This window comes from Neomonachus schauinslandi, chromosome 1 (assembly GCF_002201575.2).
Source record: "Neomonachus schauinslandi chromosome 1, ASM220157v2, whole genome shotgun sequence".
NCBI lineage: Eukaryota > Metazoa > Chordata > Mammalia > Carnivora > Phocidae > Neomonachus > Neomonachus schauinslandi.
Genome location: NC_058403.1, coordinates 13,857,335 through 13,885,065, shown reverse-complemented (window position 1 = coordinate 13,885,065; position 27,731 = coordinate 13,857,335). Strand labels below are relative to the sequence as shown.

Genomic DNA, 27,731 nt, shown 5'->3' with positions numbered 1-27,731 from the left:
GTAAAAACTATACTATGGAGGGCAGTATCATTTTGGGAGGTCAAAGAGAAAAAAGAATTATGGTCAAGAGCAAGTCAATTGAAACCACTGAAAATATTCCCTGCATTATATGGTATCTGGTTATAGAATATTAAAGTGAAGATTTGTTATGAAAGATAGCTTTGTAAGTGTGACTCTACCATCTTATTAAAGGTCTTCAGTTGGTTAAAGCAAGCCTCCTTAATGCCTTCAGGCATTAGGCTCTGGTCTTGAAACAACACGCTCATTAGATGAGTCATAAAAATAGTCAAGGACCTAAGCACATGTGATGGGGCTCCCTCATCCTGAGGCATATAAAAGGGCCTCTGCAAGGAGAAATCCACAGTGAAGTGACACTTCTCTCCTTCTCTACCCAAGTACAACCTCAGCAACCAACACCATGTGTGGCAGCTACTATGGAGGCCGCGGCTACGGAGGCCGCGGTTACGGAGGCTGCGGCTACGGAGGCTGCGGTTACGGAAGCTGCGGTTACGGAGGCTGCGGTTACGGAAGCTGCGGTTACGGAGGCTGCGGTTACGGAGGCTGCGGCTACGGAGGCCAGGGCTGTGGCTATGGCTCCAGCTATGGCTGTGGCTTCCGCAAACTGGGCTGTGGCTACGGATACGGCTCTGGCTGTGGCTACGGATACGGCTCTGGCTGTGGCTACGGATACGGCTCCCGCTCTCTCTGTGGCTCTGGATGCGGCTCTGGCTTTGGCTGCTACTAACTGAGGTCGCCTTGGGAGACTCTCACCCTCCGCACCTGCACGTGGGATTCACCAGTTCTGAGCCCCACACGTCCTGAGCCTTTCCCTTGGGTGATGATATCCTGCGTGATGAAAGTCTAGCAGGGTCTGTTGTTGCCCACAACCTAACCTACAGATTCCCTGAATTAACGCAGGAAGTGGGAGGTGGTGAAATTCACCTGTGACCCCCACAGTTCTGCTTTCATCAGGATGATGGTGTCGGAGCAACTGCCTCGATGATCTCATGCTGGAGCTTGTTTCTGTGTTGACCTAATAAACTTGTTCAATCCCAACGGCAGCCCTGGTTTTATGTCAGTCATTTGATGTCCCTAAGCGTCTTACGAAATTTTTTAGTTTCAGTTTACAAGAAAGTTAACAATGATCTTCTTAGGGAGCTATTTCCCTAATATTTCTAGGTCAGCTTCTTGACCAATTCCTTTGTCAATTGTCTTAAGAAAGTAATTTATTTTTGGTAAATTTCAGTTCCTCCTCTGGTAATAAAGGAATAATACTTGTTATGTTGGCTAACTCCTAACACCAAATGCAATATTATTTTATGAATTATAAATTAAGCTTCATATGGTGTATGGTAAATAATTAAGAAAAATAATAACTTCCCCAATATTATATTCATGTATCTCTTAAAACAAATGGAAGTTGTAATATTCTTCTCTACTTCTAATCTTTAAAAAAATATTTTAATAAAAGAAACAACCTAAGGAATATTTTTATAATCTATTACTTCTTAAGGTAGTAGTAGACTGTAAAACCATTTGGCATGCATGGTGGGCCATAATAACTGGAAGAAAATAGCATTTCAGACAAAGTTTCAGGTCTCACAATGCAGTAACCAAGATGTTTGTCAGGTGTTTGGTCTCATCTGGGTCTCAACTGAGAAGGGATCTGCCTTCAAGCTCACATACTTGGCAGAATTCAGTTCCTTATACATAACTGAGAAACTCAACATTGACTGTCACCTAGAGGCCTTCGCAGGATGTCTGTTGGAGACTACCTTCAGCTCCAAGAGGCTGCCCATAGCTCTTTGGCATGTGAATTCCCATATAGGGTTGCTGGCTTTCTCAAAGCCAGGCAGGAAGGGGAGAGAGACTGCAACAAGAAAGGTGCTACAATTCCACACAATTTTATGCAACATAATCACACAGACACAATGATATATATTTTACTATCTTTGCTATATTTTATTTATTAGAGGTGAATCACAAGTTTTGCTCACACTCAAGAAGGGGGGATCATACAAGGCATTGACATTGAGAGGCAGAAATCATAATTGTCTGTCCACCACCAATATCAATGCTATACATCCTTCCTAATAGGAAGTAGGAAGTTTTCCTTCACCTGCAATACTCTGAAACAATTTATAGCACATTCGGAATATTTTGTCTCTAAAGAGTTGGTAGAATTTCACTGAGAAAAATATCTGAATGGAAATGGAAATCATTTCCTTAATTTTCTGTTTGTTTTATGAAAATTAATCTCTTTATAATTTCTAGATGTAATGGTATTGGTTTTGGTAATCTGTATTCCCCTAAGAATGTAAGTTTTCAAATCTATAGCCATAAAAATCAGCAAAGTAAATTTACATAATTTTAAAACTTCTTGTTTCCATATTTATTTCTTTATTGCTATTTATTTTGTATATGCCTTTTCCCTTTTATCCTTGACCAAATTAGCAAGTGATTTATAAATGTTAATCTTTTCAAATAACATCATTTTGAGTCATTTAAAAAATTTTTTTGTCTTTTCTCTACTTCATTAATTTCTGCTTATCTGTTTATTATTATTTATTTAAAGTGTTTCCTTGTACTTTCTTTGGTTTACTTAGTTGTTTTTTATGAAGTTTTCCTTAACTGGGATGTTAAGTTATTTATGATATTTCTTTCATTTTCATTGACAAAAGTGTTTAGTACTATGATTTTTTCTCTAATTACTGCTTGGAATTTTTTCATTCTGTTAACTACTATTTTCATTACTGTTATTTATTTTAAAATGCTATAACCTGGGGCGCCTGGGTGGCTCAGTCGGTTGAGCATCTAACTCTTGGTTTCAGCTCAGGTCATGATCTCAGGGTCGTGGGATTGAGCCTGTGTTAGGCTCCACACTCAGTGGGGAGTCTGCTTGAGATTCTCTCTCTCCCTCGCCCTCTGCCCCTCCCCCTGCCCCTCCCCCATGCTCTCTCTCTATCTCTCTGTCTCAAATAAATAAATCTTTAAAAAAATAAAATAAAACACTATAACTTCATATTATATTTTCTTTTTCACTCGAGAGTTGTTTAACCAAAGATATACTTTCCAGGTGAAGGAAATTTTCTGTTCTTTGATTTGTTAACAATTTTTAGCTTTATTGGATAGAAGTCAGAGTGTTTGTGCAGTATTTTTACTTTAAAAATTTACTGATTTTTTTCTTTGTGACTTAATTTATGATTAATTTTTTGTCTATTTTCAGTAGAAGCTTGAGAAGGTTTATCCTCTATTATCAGTGTAGAGGTGGATATATATCCATAAAAGCTACCTTTATTAATTATATTGTGTAGGTGTTTTCTCTGCTTATTTATTTTTTCTACTTGATTCTGTTTTGTGAGAGTGGTATATTAAAGTCTTCCATTTTTAGTGTGTTTCTATCTACATCTCCTTGATAGATAGATGATGTCGATAGAGACAAAGATAGAGATGGAGATATGTATTCTTCATAAAAACAGTTTCTGTGTTTTGGGTAAGAAAATAAAATACTAAAAAGGACAAAAACAAAAACAAACAAACAAAAGAAACACAAGTGTAATATATCTCTGCTCAGTATCACTTCTGGAAAAAAAATTTGGGGTTCAGATACTAAGGTTTCTGCCATTTTCTTAAGTTACACATAAGAATGTGGTATAAATATTTAATAGAATTTTCCAATGAAGACACCTGGACCTAGAGTTTCCTTTTTGGAAAGGTATTTTTAATTAATTCCTTTTCTTTATTAGATATAGTGCTACTCAGATTGGAGTCAATTTTGGTAATTTGTGTATTTAAAGGAAATTTTCCATTTCATCTGTATTGTGGAATTTATTGGCATAACAACCTTCATAATATTGACTTATCCTTTTTGTTGCCTGTAGAATCTTAAAAGACATTAATTCTTTTCTTCTTATTTTTGGTAATTTGTATTCCCTCTCTTATATTCTTGACCAATCTCTCTGGAATTTATCTATTAGGTTGATTTGTTCAAAGTACCAACTTTGGGTATTATCCATTTTCTTTTCTTTTTAAGTTTTTATTTAAATTTCCGTTAGTTAACATATAGTGTAGTATTAGTTTCAGGTGTACAATATAGTGATTCAACACTTCCATACAACATCCAGCGCTCATCACAACAAGTGCACTCCTTAATCTCCATCACCTATTTCACCCATCTCCTCACCCACCTCCCCTCTAGAAACCATCAGTTTGTTCTCTGTAGTTAAGAGTCTGTTTCTTAGTTTGCCTCTCTCTCTTTTCTTTTTTTCTCTTTGCTTCTTTCTTTGGTGTCTTAAATTCCACATATGAATGAAATCATAGAAAACTACCCTATGATTCAACAATTGTGTTTTTAGATATTTATCCAAAGAATACAAAAATATTAATTCAGAGGAATACATGCACCCCTATGTTTGTAGCAGCATTACTTATAATAACTAAATTATGGAAACAGCCCAAGTGTCCATTGACTGATGAATGGATAAAGAAGTTATGGTATATATATGTGTATATATATATACACACACAATGGAATATTACTCGGCAATAAAAAAGAATGAAATCTTGCCCTTTGCAGTGACATGGATGAAGCTAGAGAGGATTATGCTAAGAGAAATAAGTCAGAGAAAGACAAATACCATATTATTAATTTTCTTTATAGTTTGTTCATTTTCTATAGAATTAATTACACTGTCTTTATTTTTCTTTCATTCTTCTTACTTTATATTTAATCTTTCCTTCATTTCTAGCTTTTTAAAGAAGCTTAGAGCATTGATTTTTAACATGTTCTTTTTTCCAACATAAATATTTAAAGCTATAAATTTCCTTCTAATCACTTCTTCAGTGGTAAGCTATACATTTGGAGTGTTGTACTTCTTTATTAGTCAATTCAGAATATCTTCTAATTTCCTGTGTGATTTCTTTTTTCACCTATATGTTATTTAATGAGGGTTGTTTCCTGATCCAGGAAGACTGTGTCCTCATGTATCTGAGACTCTCCTGCCCCCTACAAGAGACCTCTTGGCAGTGAGGGAAGTAGGTTGGGATTCTCACCATGCCACTACTCCACCAAAAAAAAAAAAGCAGATGGGCTGGCGAAACTCCTTCCACAATTTCATAGCAATGGCAGGGGTCAATGGGATAGCCAGTGGTGCAAGATAAACCAAACAGACCAAAATAACACTGCAACAACTCTGAAAATTATGAATCATAACCCACAAGACCCATGTGCTAAACCCAAGCAGGGTGACTACCTGCTTTTGAAAAAAAAATTTTAATAGGATCAAGATGCTTCTAATACACAAAATTACTATCATACCCATCATATAAAGAAACAAGAAAATTACAACTTGAATGAGAAAAGATAATTAACTGACCCTAACACTAATCAGGTTTTCCATTTGTATGATACAAATTTTAAAGTAACTGTCATAAAAATCAACAATCAAATTCTCTTGAAACAAATGATTTGAAAGTAAAAGAATGGAAATACATATACATATTATGCAAATAGCAACTATTAAGAAAGCTGGAGTGGCTATAACAATATCAGATTAAATATACCAAATATAGCCAAAAACATTTAATAGAGATAAAGAGGGACATTTTGCAATAAGTAGGGTAATCTTTCAGGAAGATATAATGTATGTACTGGTGTTAAATCCAAAATGAACAAATCAAAAATTGACAGAATTGAAAGAAAAAAGGACTGCAATAATAATAATTGAAAGTGTCAAAATCTCACTTTGAATAATGGATATAGCAACTACATAAAAGATTATAATATACATAAACTTGAAAAAAAAAACACTATAAACCAGCTAGAACTAACACTCTTCTAGACACCATTTTACCCAACTGCAAGAAAACACAAGTTTCTTTCAAGTACACATATAGAATGTTCTCCAAGATAGATCATATGTTAGGCCAAAAACAAGAGCCAATGAATTTAAAATAATTGAAATTGTACATAGTCCCATGTGCTATCTTCAGCTTATAGAAGAAAACATATCTACTTAATTCTCTCTTCCAGACACTTTTAAAAAAACATGTATTGGGGGGCAGGTTAAGATTTTGGCCAACTTCATAATTTGATCTCTATTCAGAAAGTACTTTTGATGGACACATTGTCAGTCTTAATTTTACCAAATTCCAACATTACTTCCAAAATACTAATAGATACTACTGATTTATATTTTATTATTGCTGACATTATTGTTATTTAGTAGTAATAAATTGAGTGAATTAATAGAAGTTGTTATAAACAGCTTTACTGAACAGACTATCAGGATCAGGGATACATTTGCAGCCTATATTTTGGATCAGACTTAAGTTTATATAATTTTTGTCTGCACAAGCCACTGCCTTGTTTTGAAACAGGTCTCTTTCCAAAATGCAAGCAGAGATTGACTCCTTGAAAATTTCACTGAAATAAACTTCAGATTCTAATCTTCCTCAATATTTTTCACAGGACTAGAACAAATAATCCTAAAATTTGTATGAACAACAAAAGACCCTGAATAACCAAAGCAAACCTGAAAAAGAAAAACAAAACTGGAGGTATCACAATTCCTGACTTCAAGTTATATACAAAGCTATAGTAATCAAAACATTATGGTACTGGCACAAAAGTAGACACTTAAATCAATGGAACAGAATAGGAAGCCCGGAAATAAACCCATAATTATATGGTCAATTAATATTTGACAAAGGAGGAAAGAATATGCAATGGTAAAAAGTCTCTTCAACAAATGGTCTTAGGAAAACTAGTCAACCAACATACCAAAGAATGAAACTGGACCACTTTCTTACATCATATACAAAAATAAACTCAAAATGGATTAAGGGTCTAAATATGAGACCAGAAATTATAAAAATCTAGAAGAGGGGTGCCTGGGTGGCTCAGTTTGTTAAGCAACTGCCTTCAGCTCAGGTCATGATCCTGGAGTCCTGGGATCGAGTCCCGCATTGGGCTCCCTGCTCGGCAGGGAGTCTGCTTCTCCCTCTGACCCTCCCCCCTCTCATGTGCTCTCTCTCTCATTCTCTCTCTCAAATAAATAAATAAAATCTTAAAAAAAAAATCTAGAAGAGAACACAGGCAGTAATGTCTTTGACATTAGTCATACAAACATTTTTCTAGATATGTCTCCTGAAGCAAAGGAAACAAAAGCAAAACTAAACTATTAGGACTACATCAAAACAAAAATCTTCTGCACAGCAAAGGAAACTATCAAAAAAGCTAAAAGACAACTTACTAAATGGAGAAGATATTTGCAAATGGCATATCCAATAAAGGATTAGTATACAAAATATGTCAAAAATTTATACAACTCAACACCAGAAGAACAAATAATCCAATTTAAAAATGGGCAGAAAACATGAACAGACATTTCTCCAAAGACCCACAGATGGCCAACAGACACATGAAGAGATGCTCAACATCACCCTTCATCAGAAAAATGCAAATCCAAACCACAATGAGATATCACCTCACACCTGTCAGAATGGCTAAAATCAAAAACAGAAGAAACCACAAGTGTTGGTGAAGATGTGGAGAAAAAGGAACACTCACGCACTGTTGGTGGGAATGCAGACTGGTGCAGCCACTCTGGAAAACAGTATGGAGGTTCCTCAAAAATTTAAAAATAGAACTACCATATGATCCAGTAATTGTACTACTGAGTATTCACCCAAAGAATACAAAAACACTAATTCAAAAAGATAATGCATCATCCTTGTGTTTATTGCTGCATTACTTACAATAGCCAAATTATGGAAGCACCCCAGGTGTTCATGGATAGATGAGTGGATAAAGATGTGGTATAGATATACAATGGGATATTATTCAGCCATAAAAACAGAATGAAATCTTTCCATTTGCAAAGACATGGATGGAGCTAGAGAGTATAATGCTGAGTGAAATAAGTCAGTCAAAGAAAAATACCATATGATCTCACTCATACATGAACTTTAAGAAACAAAATAAACAAACAAAGAGAAAGAGAAAGAGAGAAATAAGCCAAGAAACAGACTCTTAACTGTTGAGAACAAACTGATGGTTACCAGAGGGGAGGTGGGTGGGGGGATGGGTGAAATAGGTGTAAGGGATTAAGGAGTGCACTTGTTGTGATGAGCACTGGGTGGTATGAAATTGTTGAATCACTATATTGTTCACCTAAAACTAATATGACACTGTATGTTAACTATACTGGAATTAAAATAAAATAAAACAAATAAAAAAATAAAAGCACTATATGAATAACTATATTCAACCACACATCTAACTTATGAACTATAGATAACCAAAAGGGTCAACAACCACACACACACACACACACACACACAGAAGAAACCTGGATAAACAAATATACACACAATGTTGTAGATATGCACACTACTTTTTTTTAATTAAAAGATTTTATTTATTTGAGAGAGAAAGTATGTGCACAAGAGAGAGCACGAGTGGGGGGAGAGGGTGGGCAGAGGGAGAGGGAGAAGAAGACTCCCTGATGAGCAGGGACCCTGATGTGGGACTCGATCCCAGGACCCTGGTATCATGACCTGAGCCAAAGGCAAACGCTTAACCGACTGAGCCATGCAGGTGCTCTGCAAACACTACTTTTAATGAAAAATGAATTTAGATATTTTTCCCAAATGGAGATGGTGAATATGGTTTGTGTTTAATCATGTAATAATAAGGAGCAAATGAATATTTTTCTCAGTTGTTGAAAACTCAGGCGATTTCAATTTAAAAAGTTCTGATGTTCATTATTTGAACAGACAATAACATGGTTATTATAAATAATGCAAGGGATACATACAGGACCTCATAGGAAAATTTCTTAAGCAAATCAATAATCTAGAATTTCTCAGAAGAAGCCAGAAGACCAGTATCCTCCATAGCAGCATGGACGGTAAGAGGCGTATCCATATCCTCCATAGCCACATCCATAGCCACATCCCAGGCCACCATAGCCATAGCTCAGGCCACCATAGTAGTTGTTGTAGAAGCTCATAGTGTAAGGAGAAGGCTCAGTTGAAGAACAGAATCAATTTCTAGGGTTTTAAGTTTATAATCTAAATAGGGCCTTACATACCAACTGAGTGGTATGTAGGGCAAACCACAAGCACTATTGGATTCATGCTTCAAACTAATTGGCATTATAACCATCTCAAAAATTCCTCATAACCAGTATATCCAAGACAATTTTGCTGCGTGTCAGGATGCCTGTAATGAAATCATGTGCCTTTAATGAAAGGGTTTTCTCCTACTTTGGTGACTTGTTTACTGCAGATGTGAGATCTAAACTATATTACTAGCTACCATGAGATCACATAACCATACATGTTCCACTTCTTCAAAATTCCTTTTTCCTTTAATAACATTCTCCTTCCTAGCTGCATATATGCACCCTTGGGAGTAAAAGTATGGTTTCAAAGATGTAAGGAAGGTTGGAAAATTCGTGGAGAAGACATGGCAGAAGTCACATACACTACATGGAGAGGACATGGCAAGGTTCATTTGTAAATATCTGAATGATTAATGTGTTTTATTGTGTGTTTTTTGTGGAGCAGGATTATCCACTTTGGTTTATACTTCACATGTATATGCATCTATCATTTTGTATATGATCAAAAACCATGGTAGAATCCCTAAAGTTGAAATCCATGGACCATGGCTACATAAGGATTTACTGTATTAGTAATTTGAGTTTAAAAATCTATTCCAGAAACTTTTGAAGATTTACTGACATCATGTACTTCCTGCTACGACACAATGAAATAGGTATGCTTCTTTTGGTATTTCAACCTCAACTTTGTTATAAGAAAACAAACAAACCCAAATTGAGAACTACTACAGAACATTTGACTTTTTAAATTGTTAATGCCAAAGAAGTTAAGAAAAGACAGAAACTGTCACCGATTGAGGGGAGACTAAGGAGATAAGACAATCGAATGCCATGTAGGATCTTGAATTTGGTCCTGGACCAGAAAAAGGATACTACTGAAAAAAATGGCAAAACCCAAATATTTAGTTAATATCGTATGAGGTTAATTTCTTAGTCTTGATAATTGTACTTGATTATGAAACGTTTTACCATAGTTGTGTAACTGGGTGAAGGGTATATGGGAATGTTCTATATATTTTTGCAACTTTTGGTAACTCAAATTATTTCAAAATAAAAGTATTTTAAAATTCTACTTGATTGCATTGATTTGGTCATTTATTAATCTTTTCATACATCAAACTTTTAAGAATCAATTATCTGTCAGGCACTACTGTGAGCATTGGAAATGGAGCAGTGAACAGGACAGACAAGATCCCTATTGTTACGGAGCTTAAATTCTAGATTGAGCAAGAGCAGGAAATGCAGGCAGATATTTGAAAGCAAATATGACAAGTGAAGGAGATCATTTTTGATAGCGAGGAGTCTATTTACATAACAAATCAAGGCAACGTAAAGTAAATTTAAGAAGAGCACTGGTGAGAGATTACTTCAGACTGGATGGTAAGGGAAAGGGAAGAAAAGGTCCTAGACATTTTTGCTGTTACTTTCAAGGGATCAGCAACCCCCAAGCAGAAGTTTTAAGGTGGAAACAGATTTGGTACACCTGAAGAACAAAAAGACTACTGATTTCTGTGTACTATAAAGAGAGGAAGAGTGTTCCAAGAGGCCCTCATAGATCTAGTCAAGGCTGTAACCGGCAGCCCATAAAGGCTGTGTTTTAAGCTTTGGGTTACTAGATATAGGAAATAAAAATTTGATTTTCAGATAAACAATTTCTATATATAAGCATATCCCATGTAATATTTGGGAAATTCAATATTCTGAATTTCAACATTCTGAAATTCAAATTTAACTGGTGTCCAGTGTAATCTAGCAAACTTAATGTGGAAAGGCAGTAAAGGATAAAGCAGGGGAAGGAACCTCATCTGATTTATGTCTCGTATGCTTTAAGATGTAGAAAAAAAAAAACTAAACAAAAGAAAGAAAGAAATAAAAAGAATTGGGGCTACAAAGAATCTAGAACTTAGTTTCATTTTATTATATTTTTAATGACCGTTAATACTCTAAGGAGATGTCAAGTGATCATACCAGAATTGGAAATGTGAATGGAAATGAATTGGCTAAAATAGTGTATCCAAAGTAATTCTGAAAGAAAGTTTAAATATTATATAGAATACTACAAAACTAATATAACACAGACTGTGTGTTATCTGCACTGGACTTAAAAAAACACTTAATTTAAAAAAAAAAAAAAGAGTTTAAATGGAAACTATAGGCAGGGCAAGTACCTACCTGGGCATCCTCACATTTGAAAACAAGATCTGAAGGAGAGAAAAGAAAAAGGATACTAAAAAGGAGCACCTGAAGATACTGGAATTAAATCCAATGTGTGCGGTAGGATGTAGTTAAGTGTCAGGGAGTCTTTCAGGAATGAAAAGAGAAACTGGTGAATCTGAACGCTACTCAGAATCTTAGTAAAATGAAGACTGGCTCTCTAACTTTGACAAGATTGGGGTGTTGGTGATCCCTGCAGGAGCGGTTTTGGTGGAGTGGTGAGGACCAAAGACCAAAAGGTGTGAGGAAAGATGTAAAGAGAAAGCTATCATGGAAATAGACGTGAAGTTTTGCAATGAAGCAGAAGAAAATGGGAGAGTAGCTGGAAAGGGCCAGGGACACAAGAGGGGGTTGTTTCATTCTCCTTTTGATCATGGAATGTAGTTCAGAACTAAATATGGTTCAGAAAATCACAGCAGAAAACAAATTGTTAATGGAATCTCCTTGGGTGCAAGCCTCCGTTATGATCAGAGAGACAACTCGGTTCTTCAAAAGAAACAAATTAGCTCCAGGAAGTAAATTCTATAGAGAAATAACCCCATAAATGTTATTATCAGGGACACTGTATTGCACAAAAAATAATATCTTCTACAGCTACATTAATCAAATACCAAAAAACAAGTTACTTATGGTTTTTTTTTTAATTGACTGATGCAATTTAGTAATACCAATTTTAGGTGATGTTCTAAGAACTTAGCCTACAGGAAGACTGATCAGCATGATATTTAAATTAGTTTTTACTGAAAACTTATTCTAACTTATTACTTGATTGACTGTGATAGTTGAGGCTACTTTTAATTTCTGAATGGAAAATCTGAAAACGATATAGTGAAGATGTCCTCTGCTTCTAAGATATCAATCGAGTAAATGGTGAATAAAATGACACAATATTATGCCCATTTTACAAAAATGAACCTGCCAAAAGACACACATGGAAAGAACATTCAAAACACACAGTAAATGAAAGGTTGAATGTGTTTGATCAGATCCTTAGTATGAAAACATTCTATTTTATTAAGAGGCATTTTTGACTCCTTAGATATACTTAAAAAGACAGATGAACTGGAAATTTTTAAAAATCTTGTGTCTTCATTCTTATAATCTATGAATTATAGATTATAAAACAGAGAGTGTCCATCATCTTTTACTCCCTGTCTCTGCCTATGGTTATGAGGGGATACATAAAAATAATAGTTTAACTCAAAAATATCATTAGAATAACAGAAATACACTGACAGATTACACATGATGTGTGGATAATGACACCCACCCACATACATTTTTATAAAGACACGAACGTATATTTTTTTAACTGTCACATGAAACTAGTTTCACTTTTCCAGTGCCTCCCAATAGGAAGAATTATCACATTAATTTGAATAAAGACTAATAATGGTAGGGCCATGCAAGAGAACGCAGTATGATCGGTTACAAAGAGAATAATGACTGGGTATTTTGATAAAGGAACAGAGCTCTGTGTAATACACTGATAAATGTAAATAGGAGATGTTAAACCTATTGGATAGTTCCTTAAAATATAATTCTCATATTAATGAGAATACTTATTTTTATAATTGTATGCTCAATGTAGAGAGAGAAAAGCAAAGCAATTGGATTCCAAGGAATAACTTATTTTGTAGTTCTTCGGTAGAAATTGAATATAAATGGGAATTAGACTCATTGGTACACATAGAAAAGGGTAATGCATCTTGCTCAGACTCGGTATTTTGGAAAACTTAACTGGATTATTATAAACACCATGGGGATGAAAGATACATTATGGTTTTAGTATAAAAAGGAACTGAATCCCTGCAGAAAACGATTAACTTGGATCAAAAGAAAGAGTCAAAAGTAGTATTATTATTATGAAATATTAAAAATGTTAGTGAAACTAACTTGTGTCAAGAGCAAATAAGATTGAGACTAATAAATGTATTCTTTCTTGATTTAAAGAATGGTTATAGGAGGCTAAAGTGAAATTCTAATTTGGGGCTGGGTGGCATAGGTGTGAGTGTGTGTCTCCTCTCATTGAAGCCCTTGGTTGGATAAGGGGGAGTCCAAACTGAGAGCCAATTACAGCAAGCCTCCCAAATACCTCTAAGACTTATTTCATGGTTGAGGAACAACAAGCTAATTAGATGAGTCATAAAATTAACCAATGGCATGGCATATATGGTGGGTTACACCCACATGGAGGGTATATAAAAGGTCTCTGCAGGCGGGAGTTGTCCACACTGAAGTGACACTTCTCCTCTCCTTCTCTACCCAAGCAAAACCTCAACAACAAACACCATGTGTGGCAGCTACTACGGAGGCTCTGGCTACCGAGGCTGCGGTTACGGAAGCTGCGGTTACGGAGGCTGCGGTTACAGAAGCTGCGGTTACGGAAGCTGCGGTTACGGAGGCTGCGGCTACGGAAGCTGCGGTTACGGAGGCTGCGGTTACGGAGGCCAGGGCTGTGGCTATGGCTCCAGCTATGGCTGTGGCTTCCGCAAACTGGGCTGTGGCTTCCGCAAACTGGGCTGTGGCTACGGATACGGCTCTGGCTGTGGCTACGGATACGGCTCCCGCTCTCTCTGTGGCTCTGGATGCGGCCCTGGCTTTGGCTGCTACTAACTGAGGTCGCCTTGGGAGACTCTCACCCTCCGCACCTGCACGTGGGATTCACCAGTTCTGAGCCCCGCACGTTCTGAACTTTGCTGAAGACTTGCATGCTGGAGCCCTTTGGGTCGGATGCAGCAAACTTCTTCCTTCCCATATTTAACTCATGAGAAGTGGGAGCATGTGAAACTCATCCTGAGAACTGTGTGGTCTCTCATTGGAATGATGCTGCCACAGATCCTCCCTTTTGATGTTCATGGAGGAACCATTTCTCTAATTTCCTAATAAACTCATTCAGTCTGGAATAATAAACGTGGCTTTCTTGTCATTTAAAGTCCAGTATTTGTCATTTTGTTTTTTTGTTTTTTCCCCCTGGATGAATTAAAGGAAACAATTGCCTTATTGGGGCACATCTTGTTTAATATTCCTACTTCATGGTTTTACCAAATCCTTGATTTGCAACATTATGGAAGTAACAAACTTGAAGCCCTCATTTTTCTGCTTTGGTAAGGCACTGATATCATGTATTATGCTGGTGTATTGGGAGGATGAAAACAGGTAATTTGTTGATTTAGTTAAGCATTGTCTGGAAATACTATGTATTCCAAGTACTTTTACACCAAAACCTTAATCGTGAAATCCTTTAGAAGGTGCGAAAGTTGGCACAGAATTTTCCAATTCTAGTCTGTTTGGAGGCTTGCTTATTTATTTATTTATTTATTTATTTATTTATTTATTTATTTATGAGAAAGAGAGAGAGAGAGAAACCATAAGCAGGGGAGGGGCACAGGACAGGGAGAAAGAGAATCCCAAGCAGACTCTGCGCTGATCTCATGACCTTGAGATCATGACCTGAGCTAAAATCAAGAGTCAGATGCATAACCAACTGAGCCACCCAGGCACCCCAATGTTTTGGGGCATATTTAAAGAGAAGCATTTCCTATGCTTGCTCAATGCAAGAGTTAGAGAAGTTTAGACATACTCTTATACCTAACTTCTATGTGTCTGGAAATATATAGCTTTTTTTTTTAGATTTTATTTATTTTTTGACGGAGAGAGACAGCAAGAGAGGGAACACAAGCAGGGGGAGTGGGAGCAGGAGAAGCAGGCTTCCCGCTGAGCAGGGAGCCCAATGCAGGGCTCGATCCCAGGACCCTGGGATCATGACCTGAGCCGAAGGCAGATGCTAAACGACTGAACCACCCAGGCACCCCTGGAAATATATAGCTTTTTTTAAGTGACACCTTTTCTACCATCCTTGAGGTATTTAAGTTTAGAGCCACTTGATGGTTTTCTTGAGATTCCTTTTTCCTGTGATTTATGTGATTTCACAGTTGTAGCCATAATCATTTGTTTCTCCACCAATTTTCTGTGCCTAATGTATCTGTAAACTTGGCAATTATCTTCTCTTGATAGAGTATTTCAAGCCTTTGTGTTAGACATGAATGAGTTTAAGTAGCATTTTAGTAGAAGATAATGGATATGTCCCAATTCATTCTGACTAGCCCAAGATAGTAAAAAAGTTGAAGCCATGGAAGGAATTAAGATCCCTGGAAAAATTATAACCCAGAAGAGAGCTCTTTTTTTCCTTTAAAATCATTATTTTATGAAGACTTCTTTTCTATTTATTCTGGAAGCTTAGAATTTTCTATTTAATATTATGCAAAATTTAGATGGTTTATGTTTGTGCATCTCAAGCAATGGTAGATTTTTTAAAACTATTTTGGCCTACCTGGTAGGTCATAACAATCGAACACAAAGAAATTGGATATTGACTTGAGTTAGAGAATAGATCTTCCAAGATCTGCTGCTTACACTATCTTAGCGTGAGCATATTTGGTTGACATGTTAGCTTCTCTAAATATTTCACTTCAAGTGAAATGCCACCGCTAACAGGCCCAAACAAGCATCTACTTTGTATTCACACTGGTTTGTTCACTTCTTTAAAGGCTTCAAATTATGAATAACTCCAACTGAAACTGAAAAACATAAGATTCTTTTACATTTTACCCCATTCCACTATTGCTTCTTTCTTTCTTACAGTGAAAACTCTGGACCCCAACAACATCACTGTGTTAACTCTATTCAAACCTGTGCACAATATACGCTCTGAATTGCACACTGAAAGCAATACTCCCGAGCAACCTGCTAAAATTTCTTAGCAGCATTTTTAGCATTAGAAGAGGTCCCACTAAGAATGGACAGAATATTGTGCTCAATGTTTATATGAATTAATTTTCTTCCTGAGTAGTTATTCTATTCATTTTATGGATAGAGTTCTTTTGTTTCCATTTATATTCAATTTCAGGTGTATTTTTTCCATTTTTAAAATATATTGAGTATTTCCATGGTTCAGAAAAGCAAACTATATAAAAAGATATACTCAGAAATAGTCTCACTCTCGTATTTATCCCTTCCACCCATTCTCAGTCACTCCATTTGTAAGTATTTTCATTTTCTTCTGCTTTCTTAATACAGAAGCAAGCATACATACCATGTTTATGTATTCTTATTTTCTCTCTGTGTTACCTAGAGGTTGCATACTTTTTACACTCTCATTTTTATTTTTTTTGTTTTTTATTTTCCCTTTTACTTCTTTTACCCTTTATGCTCATATTCAAGCTTTCAAACAGGAGTCACATACATTTAGGCATTAAAGAAATGACTCACTGCAGATTTTAGTACTCCAAAAAAATAATGTTTTTCTCTGTATCAATTCATTTCTCCCAGCATTTACTTTTGAAAAATTTCAAACCCTCAATTAAGTTGGAAAAGAGTTGTAATGAACAGCTAAATACTCTTCACGTAAATATGGCAATTGTTGGTATTTTGCCTGTCTGTCTGCTCTTTGTCTGTCTCTCTCTCTTTCTGCGTCTGTCTGTCTCTCACCACAAACACACACACACACACACACACACACGCACGCACACACATACACTCACACACACTCAATTATTCCTGAACAATACTATTATATAATTCATAGTCCATGGTCAATTTTTTTAAGTGTCTTTTATAGCTTTTATTTCTGATATAGAATCCAATGAGTGAAAACTATCATACTTTGCAATTTATTGTCTGTTATAATCTAGCATTTCATGAAATCTAGAGCACTTTCCAGCCTCTTATTATTTCATATTAATACATTAATACATTTTTAACATTGCAAGATAATCATTTACTAAAATATACCACAATCTATTTTTTTCTGACTGTATCAGTTATAATAATCATATATTTCCAAAACCAATATTTTTAAGCCAGGGATTAAGATCATTAAATATGTCAAAATTTAGGAAATTTATGCCAAAATTAGATCAATCAAGCATTGAGTGAATATAAGGCAACTTTGTGCTCTTTTGGGGGGGCAACTTTGTGTTCTACAATAAATTCTGAGAACAAAATTCAATGTATAAAGTGTCAAAATTGTATGACCGAGAATCCTGGGTAATAGGTGGATTACTTAAGAGCTTTATACTAAATTTTTATATTTATAACTGGATCACCCTTAACATATGTAAGTTTAAATGTTGTGCATTCACCTTTAGTCCCCATCTTCTGGGATTATTTTGTACAACAGTACTCTATTTATCTTCAGCAATGAAGAAATGACTCTCTAGTTGCTGGGGATGTTACAGGCAGAGTACGTTCAGTTGAAGAGCACCCTTAATGCAAGACAGTGCCCATTTCCTGCAACCAGCCTCACATGATTGATCATTTGGAAGGTATAATGACACACCTTCTTGCCCGACTTTAAGATCTTCCATATTGTTTCCTGAACCTTCCATTGAGTCTACTGCCAACTCAGCTCTCCTCCCTACCCCAATCTGTCTCCTCCTCTCCTTAGAATATTCATTCCAAGAATTAATTGCTGTAATAATGCTCTTATAGAAAAATAATCTAATCTGAGGTCATAAATGCACCCAGTTGTCACACTATCTAAAGTCTCTTCCCTGACTTTAATAGTTGTACAGATTATAGGAGATATTTTCTTTTAGAGTATTCCTCAGTTCCGACTTCCCTAATGTTTCCTTGTGATTAGAACAAGGTTACACATTTGTCAAGTGAATAAAAGAAGTGTTGATGTTTGCTTTTTGTTGGGCTTTATTGGTTGGCACTTGAGGTTGATTTGTTCCATTACTGATGGGGATAATTTTATTCTTGATCAATATGGTGAGTACCAGATTTCTCTACCTGAAAGTTACTTTTATTATTCTTTTAGCCATTAAGAAGTATATTGGTAGAGATATTTTGTGACTATATAAATATTCCATTCAAATCCACAAATTTATCATTAGTCTTAGCACTCATTTTTCTTTCTTGTCTGAGTTATTTATTATGATGATGGATTGCAACTGTTGATTTTTCTGATTTTCATCTTTTTTTTTCAAATATATTAGTTGGCATTCTGCAAGGAAGTTTTTCCACTTCATTGTTCATTTATTTACATCAGCCTAAATTCATGGATTTCTATTATAAATAATCCATTATTATAACAAGGATAGCAACTCCTAGGCTCTCTCACGAGGCAAAAAGTATGTATAAATATATTACAGTGTGAGATTTAGATTCTGCCACTTAGCTGCCTGTAACATTGGGCAAATTATGTAAATTCTTAGGCCTTGTTATTCTTATGTAAAAATCACCACCTACAGTTTGGTGCTTTTATGAGAATTAAATGTGTTAAGATATGTAAAGCATTTAAACCATGCCTGGAATTTAATAAATGTTGTATATGTATTATCATGTACATACACATAGTTTCTTTCTGCTTCTTCCTATATATAGGAATATTCTTTGTTTATCTTGTCTGGTGCTCTTCATGGAATTCTTATGTCAGAACTCCGTGTAACAATTTATAACTGTTATTTTAATAATAATAACAATTAAATAGCATTTACAAGCTGTTTACAACAGAGCAGTTACTGTGTGAAATTCCTTATGTGCATTATTTCGCATTATCCTCAGAACAAGTCTGAGATGTGGTAAAACTATCGCCATTTTACAACTGTGAAAAAGTAGTGATGAAGAAATGTACTCAAGTGGCAGTTCTCATAACTACAGGATATTTGTCTCTTTATGTATAAATAGAAAATATTTTTTCCTGCCTACGTAGTATTTTCCCCAGAAAAGGCAAAGAAACTCCCAGGACATTTAAATATTAGTATCCTTTAATTATTAACATCTGATATGAAACTAAATATATGTTTATGTTTTAGGAATCCTCCTCCTAAAAATGTCTTTCTTTAAATGTTTCCCTGCTCTTCTTTTCTGTTTATCACTTTTTATGTGTGTGATTCTTACTCTACCATATTAGATAATCTAAAGTCTATTCTACACATCTCTTATGTTTTTGTATATTTTTTCTTATTATATTTTTACTCTAAATTTTAGAAGAATTTCTGAATTTGTCCCCCTATCTTACCTAATATTAGTATTTGTCTGCCTTTAATGAATCTTTACATTTGGAAGTCAACTCTTTCATGACAAATATATGTTTTCTCTTTTCAGATTTTGCCATTTGCATGTATGCTTATTATACTTTTCTAAAATTGTGGCTTTTAAGCATTAGTAAGTTTTAAAAAATGTCTGAAAGTGTTGTCCTTGTCTTATAATAGAACTATTTTAGAAGCTGGACTCATTCTGAGTCCTCAGATTGATATCCTGATTTGGAATAGCTATTTCCTTTCATACAGTTCTATCCTTAAAAAGATTGATCTATACATACCCAGTACTGAGACTAGAGATTTATTCTACCAGAACTTACATGTGTTCATATGTAAACCTCTCAAACACAGACAACTTAAAGAAAAATATTGAGATTTTCCTCATTTTAGTTTGCCTAATTAGGAATATCAATTATTATCAAGGGAGACAGTGTGGTAGGCAAAGCTAGTTATCTCTAATACCATGTAAAAGACTTCATGCACATGTTCATTGATGCCCTACCTCAGATTCCTTCTGTCTTCTCCCTAAGTGAGATTTTCTTTCTTATACAAAGAATCCTAAGTTATTGCGATGTTCTTTCATCCTAACTTTTTGTAGATAGGTCAGCAGGCAACACTCTCCAGATTCTTATAGGAGATACTTGGTGTCTCAACCATATTCTTTTGCATTAATCACGCACATAATATACATACATTCACACAAAGAAATGGTGGAGATAAATGAATATACATTTCAAAATATGCTTCCAAAGGAGCTTATATTTAATACAAAAATAAATTAGAATTTTTTCCTAAAGAAAAATTGAGTGAATATGTGCAAACATAGAATAACACACATTTTATACTTATCAAATGTGTTCTACTGACTCCTAGGAGTTGATTTTTCTAGGAACATAGAAGTCCAGAGTGGTTATTTGACTTTATCATTGAATTCAACAATGAACTTCATTGTAGTAAAAGTAATTATATAATAAAAATAATAATAACAATGTATTTCTCATATCTTTTCAGAGTATGGGATATTTTACCAAGAACCTGTTTGTTAAAGAAAATCTAGTAGATTCCATGAAAAGGTATGTCTGCCAGTATTATTGTTTTAAATTAAAAACACCATACTCCAGTCAGAACACAAAGAGTTCAAATTTTAAAAAAAATGTTTCATGAAAATGTCATTTCATAAATCAAATGAAGCCTCATCATTTCCTTTTTTCTGACTATGAATGCAGAATATAAATTTGAAACCATGGGGGGAATATTTCATGCCTTAAAATAGAGTGTTAAAAGTTTAAGAAATATTAATGTAAATGAGAAAGTCCAGTTTTCTTAGGCCTCGTATTTCAGAATTTCAAACTATTTGCTTTTTATCAAAAGCATCATGAAACTAAGTAATAATATTTTGGCTTTTAGTGGTAAAGCATCTCTTGTATGAAAATGAGAAGAATCCCTCATGGAAAATAATAGGTTTGTGACAGGAGGTAATAGATGGAGAATTCAAGGTTAAGGGAGAATGCTGTGATCTGCTGAACGTCAGTACAGTGAAGGTAAAATTATTTATCTGGAACAGGTCAGAGTTTGTCAATAAAAATGCTATTTCTTGCCATAGAGATTGGTTACAAAAGGTGATTGAAGATTTCATGAGTAAAGCTTTGAGGATGAGACAATTGATTCTCATTAAGGGCCCAAAGAATGGTTCAGATGTGGTGAAACAAAAGCAGATCTCTTCATTGCCTCTGAAGCCATGTCTAAAACCAGAAGTCAACAAATTACTCACGTTGGCCCTGCAAATTAGCCAATGACATGACACGTGTTGTGGACGACACCCACTCTGAGAACATATAAAAGGTCTCTGTAGGGAGAAAATGTCCACACTGAAGTGACACTTCTCCTTACCTCCTCTACCCAAGAACAACCTCAACAACCAACACCATGTGTGGCAGCTACTACGGAGGCTCTGGCTACGGCGGCTGCGGTTACGGAGGCTGCGGTTATGGAGGCTGCGGCTATGGAGGCTGCGGTTACAGAAGCTGCAGTTACGGAGGCTGCGGCTATGGAGGCTGCGGCTACGGAGGCCAGGGCTGTGGCTATGGCTCCGGCTATGGCTGTGGCTTCCGCAAACTGAGCTGTGGCTCCGGCTGTGGCTACGGATACGGCTCCCGCTCTCTCTGTGGCTATGGATGTGGATCTGGCTGTGGCTCTGGCTATGGCTGCTACTAATTGAGGATGCTGTCGGAGACTCTTACCCTCTACACCTTCACTTAATGACTCAGCAGTTCTGAACCACACAAATTTTTTGCCTTACCCCCAAGTGACATTTATTCTACCCTCCATTGCAAACTTCTGATGTGATTTGGTCAAAGTCTAATATCTGGAACTGATACCACTTGATGTCTGGAAGAATATGAAATTCAACCTGTGAACTCATGTTCCTACAAGATGATGTTGGTGTTGTTCTTATTTTTGTAATTTTATGCTAAATTTGCTTCTCAGCTTCCCTAATAAATTTTGAATTTCTTCATAAATGTGAAAGAGAAAGTTTTTTAAAATTAAGTTATTGTGCAGAGTTTGACTTTGCTTTTTTGGGTTATTAATAGGGTAACAATTACTTTTCTTTGGGAAATAATTTTCCTTAGTATTCATCTTGTCTTTGCTGTACTGATTCTAATATTTGTGACTAAAGAAAAATCTGTGACCTTTGTAAATCTTAGTTTCTCTTCTGGCAAAGAGAAAGAAAGATTTTTTTTTCTTATAATGATTTTAGCTCTTTATGTGTCTTGCTCTATAGATTTCTACAGTTTCTTAATTGGTACTTCAGGCTGCCTCCAGTCTCAATAGGGACCTACCGTGTTGGGCACAAGTTGACTTCCCTTACGTGGCCAGAGATCTATGAGTGCTGATATTGTCAATAATTTTCATTTATTGTGCTTCGATAGGATATATGGAATTTTGTCAGGTGTGTGCCAAACCTACAATGCAGAAAGCCCTAGATGAATTCTCTCCACTGGAATCCACACAGAGCCCTAGCTTGACTTAAACCTTGTTGCTCACGGGCCCTATCAACCATTCATAGCAGGCAAAGAAAATTGTATTTAGGAATGGAGGGGAAAATAATATAGTTCAGGTTGCCCAATTGCTCTATTCAAAAGATTTAGGATCTGCCATAGATATGGGTTAATATCAATATTTCAGCAAGTTATTTTTTTTTAAAGATTTTATTTATTTATTTGAGAGAGAGAATGAGAGAGAGCACATGAGAGGGGGGAGGCTCAGAGGGAGAAGCAGACTCCCTGCCGAGCAGGGAGCCCGATGCGGGACTCGATCCAGGGACTCCAGGATCATGACCTGAGCCGAAGGCAGTCGCTTAACCAACTGAGCCACCCAGGCGCCCTCAGCAAGTTATTTGACACTAATTTTTATGGGTTCATAATAGACAAGATATTGCAGCCTGAGAACATATTACATGAACATAGCTGAATGTATAAAATCTTACCTTCTGCCTTCAGGTTTCTTCTTTAGCTTTGATATATACAACATATTCAATCATGACTTTAAGACAGATATTATAGCGGGATGAAGCTTATCAGGCTAATCTTCTGCTAACAGAAAACTATAACAACAAATAACAGTCTCAAGATTTTTAAGAAGATCCTGATAATCACAACATAATATTCAAAATGTCCAAGATACAATATAAAATCATATGGTGTACAAAAACCTAGTAATTGTGATCAGTTCTTAAGGGGGAAGAAAACTGAGACAGGCCCCACTCTGGCATATATACGAAGATGGCCCACATTTTCCCACCTACTGATACTCACATCCTTGTATTAACCCTCCCACTTCTGTGTGACAGGACCTGTGGCATCTTCTAATCAATAAAGTGTAAAAGGGCAATAGGATCTTACTTCCATGATAATGTTACATAAGACCATAATGTCCATCTTTCTTACATACTTTCTTTGCAGGCTATGATTAAGCATACAGTTATGTTGTGTGCTGTCTAATGGAGGCCCACTTGGGAAGGAATTGAAAGTGGCCTCTGGCCAATAGACAGCAAGAAACTGAGGCCCTAGACACATCTGGATGGCTTAGTCGGTTAAGCATCCAACTCTTGATTTCAGCTCAGGTCTTCCTTCTCTCCTAAGTGACATTTTCTTTCTTATACAAAGAATCCTAAGTTGTGGGTTTTTTGTTTTTGTTTTTTTTTTTTGACAGAGCATGCACATGAAGGGGGGAGGGGCAGAGGGAGAGGAAGGGAGAGAATCTTAAGCAGGCTCCATACTCAGCGCAGAGCCTAATACAGGGCTTGATCTAATGGGCTTCCATGAGCAGAAATAGCACCCATACAATGCTTCATTTCTGTTGCTGGGGGAAGAGCGAGCTCCCTGGAGGGGGAAAGCATAACATCTTCACATGGATACCTCCAGAATCTGCCTGGTTCTTTTTCCCTTATCTATGTACCATTACTACTTTGCTATAATAAATCTTAGCCAAGAGCACAAGTATATGTTGGTCCCATGAGTCCTTCTAAAATTTCCAAATTTCCAAATTTCCAAAACTGTGGGCAGTCTTGGGGACCTCCAACACAATATGACCTTCTGGAAAAAGCAAAAGTATAGATAGATTAAAGAATCAGTTATTTATAGGGTTTAGGAGTATGAGGAAGGCTTGATTGCAAAGGGGTTCGGAAAAAGCATGAGGGACTTCCATAGTGTTTTCCAGAGTGGCAACACCAGTTTGCACTCCCACCAACTGTGTAAGAGGGTTCCCCTTTCTCCACATCCTCATCAACATCTGTTGTTTCCTGTGTTTTTAATTTTAGCCATTCTGACAGGTGTGAGGTGATACTTCCTTGTAGTTTTGATTTGTGTTTCCCTGATGCGAGTGATGTTGAGCATCTTTTCTTGCCATTTGCAATGGTATGGATGAGCTGGGTGTATTATGCTAAGCGAAATAAATCAATCAGAGAAAGACAAACACCATACGATTTCACTCATATGTGGAATTCAAGAAACAAAACAGATGAACAGAGCAGGGAGGGAAAGTGAGAGGCAAACCATAAAACAGACTCTTAACTACAGAGAATAAACTGAGGGCTGCGGGAGGGGAGGGGGACAGGGGATGGGTTAAACAGATGATGGGTATTAAGGAGAGCACTTGTGATGAGCACTGGGTGTTATATGTAAGTGATGAATCACTAAATTCTACCCCTGAAACTAATATTACACTATATGTTAGCTAACTGGAATTTAAATAAAAACTTGAAATTACAAAAAAAAAAAGCATGAGAGGTTTGTGGGAGAATGATGGCACTGTTTTATATCTTGATTTTGATGGTTGTCCACAACACTATGCATTTTTCAAAATCACAGAGCTATACACCAAGGGAGTGAATTTTTCTGTCTATAATTTAAAAATAAAAGATTAAAAAAAGATTTGGCGAGGCATGGAACTTTGCAGATGATGGTTTGTGAAGGGAAAAGATATGCAGAATATTTACCATGAGTTAAGCAACAATAAACTAATTGACAAATACTACCTCATTTAGTCTAAAAACTCCCAGCAGCAGAGACATAATAGAACTAGTGGAGCCACTGAAGCAGAAACAGCAAAAGAATATATGTCAAAAACAGGTAATTGCAACCTTTCTTGGAATTAAGCAAATACAAAAATTTTTTTTAAATAAAATAAATTCTGGGGCACCTGGGTGGCTCAGTGGGTTAAGCCTCCGACTCTTAATTTCAGCTCAGGTCATGATCTCAGGGTCCTGGAATGGAGCCCAAATCAGGCTCCGCACTCAGCCATGAATCTGCTTGAGGATTCTCTCCCCTCTGCCGCTCCCCCCACTCTTGCTCACACTCTCTCTCAAATAAATAAATCTTTTAAAATAAATAAATACAATAAATTTTATCACTTATAATAAATAGAAAGAAAACCAAGGTTTTTCTTTCAGGTTAGCCAAATTTATTAGGGAACACTGGGAAACAGAATGATGTAGGAAAATTATCAAGGCAGGATCAATGACTGGTAAAAGGAGGTAATTGGGTTCACAAGATGAATATTGCATTCTGCTTTTCAGGAAGCAAAGGTTGGGAATAAATAACTATGGGATTTAGATAGACAGGGACCACCCCATTCTGCAAATCAGAATTATCCCAACCTAGTGTAGGAACACAAGGACATGGGATTCAAGGCTGGTAAATGATGATGCTACATGTGTGGGAGAAGAAAGTCTCCCATGGCATCCTCAGTAGTAATAGCCAAAGCCAGAGCCACAACCAGAACCACATCCTTAGCCACAGCCTCCGTAACCACAGCCTCCCTTGCTGCAGCCTCCGTGGTAGCTGCCACACGTGGTTGTTGGTTATTGAGGTTGTGCTTGGGTAGAGAAGGAGAGGAGAAATGTCACTTTACTGTGGACAATACCCCTGCAGAAACCTTGTATATATCCTTGATGTGGGTGGGATCCACCACACAAGTCAGGCCACTGGCTAATCTTATGACTAATCTAATTAGTTTGTTGTTTCTTAACCATAAGATAAAACCTCAGAGGAATTAAAGAAATTTGTTTTATTTGGTGACTCAGGACTCCGCCAAAACAATTCAATGTCAATAATGACAGGAGAGAGTCATACATACAAATCCCTGCATTACACCAAATCTCATTTTAACCTCAATAAACATGCAACATTTCAAGAAGTAGCATTTGCAGCAGGCCGATTTTGACTTGCTCTTGGCACAAAATAAAATCTATAGTCTTCTCCCTGTCTTTCCAAAAAGCAATAGCACTCATTTTTGGCCAATGAGTCTTGCCTCTACTTTGTTTCAAAACATGTTTTTCCTCTTCAGTGTTTCAGCTGTCTCTCCACCTTTGAAAGGATGCAGCAAAGAAAATTGCAATGATTGATCATCTCTGTAACACAATTAACAAAGAGCCAGCTTATTCACATGTCTTGAAGAAGCACTCTGAGCCAACTGCATATCTGTTTTTTTACTTATACAAATTATTGTTTTATTTTTTATGCCTAATTCTTCTTCAGGACACTAAAAACAGTTTATCCTATGGATTGCAGTTTCTGATCAGAACCTACCACCAGAGAGAGTGATAATAATGGATCCCATTTTAGTGAGACTTCTATCAATTGACATTTTCAACTGATACCATTTTTTAACTTTTGAGAAATTTAAGAATTTTTGCCAGTTACATGCTTATGGGCTTTACTATATCTGAAATGTCAGTGCTTCCCTTTTTTTTTTTTTTTTTTTTTTTTTTTTTTGTAATTCCTCGCTGGTCAACAGGGAGATCTGTGCACATTTGGAGATATACAATTATCAGCTAATATTCTGACTGATTTTTTTTTTACCTTCAGATACTTGATTTTTCCCATTATAGAAAGGAATGTTCATTTGTAAAGGCATACAATGTTAAATAGGTAATCTATTTTTAATCAGACACAAGGAACTCTCTTAAATAATCATTGAGTTTTTTTTTTTACTTCATTGTTTTCCCAGGATGATAATCCAGGCTCTTAGGAGGTACAGAAAAGCCAAGAGAATTTTGTTATTGTCTGAAAACAACTAGATTTTATGTCTTTGGGAAGATTCAGGAAGGAGGTATGATTATGCACATAAATCCATATCAATGACAAAGGTGGTCACAATACAATGATGTTCTGTGTTTAAAGACTTTTAGTACATATCCCTTCGTATAACCTTAAAGCATAACCAAAGAGTATAAAGATTGGGTTATCCAGTAGGGAAGACTGTTCAAGATTGGAAACCATTTAGACTTCAGTTAACCTTCCTCTGGAATTCAGTAACCAAGATCTTTGTAATTCATTCAGTTCATCTGTTTTGATAAGTAATTCAAATTAGTCAAGGGAAAATAGCCTCTAAATAAAACAGAGCAATGGTTTTATACAAATAATCAGGTTAAACACAATCACTTATCCATTTACCATGCATTTTAATGTATTTTCTATTTATTTTTATTGGTAAGTGTATTTCCACAAACTAGAGACATTATTATGGTTGCATATCATCTCAGTCCCTCCTTCACTGAGATAATAACTGTTGGAATATCTCAATTACATCAGATACTTGTTTCAAATTATCATACTTTAGATTCCATCAATCAGTTATCATTCAATTGAGAATCATTTTTTATAATGAACACTAGTTGAAATAATGTGATTGTTATTTTTTTTAGACTTAAGTCCTATACATTGAATAAATTCACGGGCCAGAAAGGTATATGACTAAATGCTATTAGTTAACAAAATAATTATTTAGCAAGTAGTTTTGCAGCTAGTTAAAATGATTGTGGAAGGTCTCATCTCTCCCA

General features: G+C 35.9%; 4 protein-coding genes across 4 annotated transcripts; 3 read left to right on the top strand and 1 right to left on the bottom strand.

The window, feature by feature from the left end:
- Positions 1 to 418: 418 nt before the first annotated feature.
- Positions 419 to 745, top strand: LOC110570088 (keratin-associated protein 6-5-like). Its single transcript, XM_021678054.1, has one exon. It carries the CDS (start codon positions 419 to 421, stop codon positions 743 to 745), a length of 327 nt encoding a protein of 108 aa, XP_021533729.1.
- An 8,122-nt stretch (positions 746 to 8,867) lies between these two features.
- On the bottom strand, positions 8,868 to 9,014 carry LOC123324332 (keratin-associated protein 20-2-like). The gene has a single exon (XM_044913622.1). It carries the CDS (start codon positions 9,012 to 9,014, stop codon positions 8,868 to 8,870), a length of 147 nt encoding a protein of 48 aa, XP_044769557.1.
- Positions 9,015 to 13,585: 4,571 nt separating this feature from the next.
- On the top strand, positions 13,586 to 14,310 carry LOC123324330 (keratin-associated protein 6-2-like). Its single transcript, XM_044913619.1, has one exon. It carries the CDS (start codon positions 13,635 to 13,637, stop codon positions 13,956 to 13,958), a length of 324 nt encoding a protein of 107 aa, XP_044769554.1. The 5' UTR covers positions 13,586 to 13,634; the 3' UTR covers positions 13,959 to 14,310.
- Positions 14,311 to 20,404: 6,094 nt separating this feature from the next.
- Positions 20,405 to 21,604, top strand: LOC110570087 (keratin-associated protein 6-5-like). The gene is made up of 2 exons (XM_044919016.1): positions 20,405 to 20,463; positions 21,265 to 21,604. The coding sequence occupies exons 1-2, from the start codon at positions 20,405 to 20,407 to the stop codon at positions 21,602 to 21,604; spliced, it is 399 nt and encodes a 132-aa protein (XP_044774951.1).
- The last annotated feature ends 6,127 nt before the right edge of the window (positions 21,605 to 27,731 follow it).

Excerpts from the sequence above, each read along its gene's own strand:
- LOC110570087 (XM_044919016.1), top strand. The coding sequence starts at position 20,405 with ATGGGATATTTTACCAAGAACCTGTTTGTTAAAGAAAATCTAGTAGAT. Across the intron at positions 20,464-21,264 it reads CTAGTAGATTCCATGAAAAG|TGACACTTCTCCTTACCTCC; the intron begins GTATGTCTGCCA and ends TCCACACTGAAG.
- LOC123324332 (XM_044913622.1), bottom strand. The coding sequence starts at position 9,014 with ATGAGCTTCTACAACAACTACTATGGTGGCCTGAGCTATGGCTATGGT.
- LOC123324330 (XM_044913619.1), top strand. The coding sequence starts at position 13,635 with ATGTGTGGCAGCTACTACGGAGGCTCTGGCTACCGAGGCTGCGGTTAC.
- LOC110570088 (XM_021678054.1), top strand. The coding sequence starts at position 419 with ATGTGTGGCAGCTACTATGGAGGCCGCGGCTACGGAGGCCGCGGTTAC.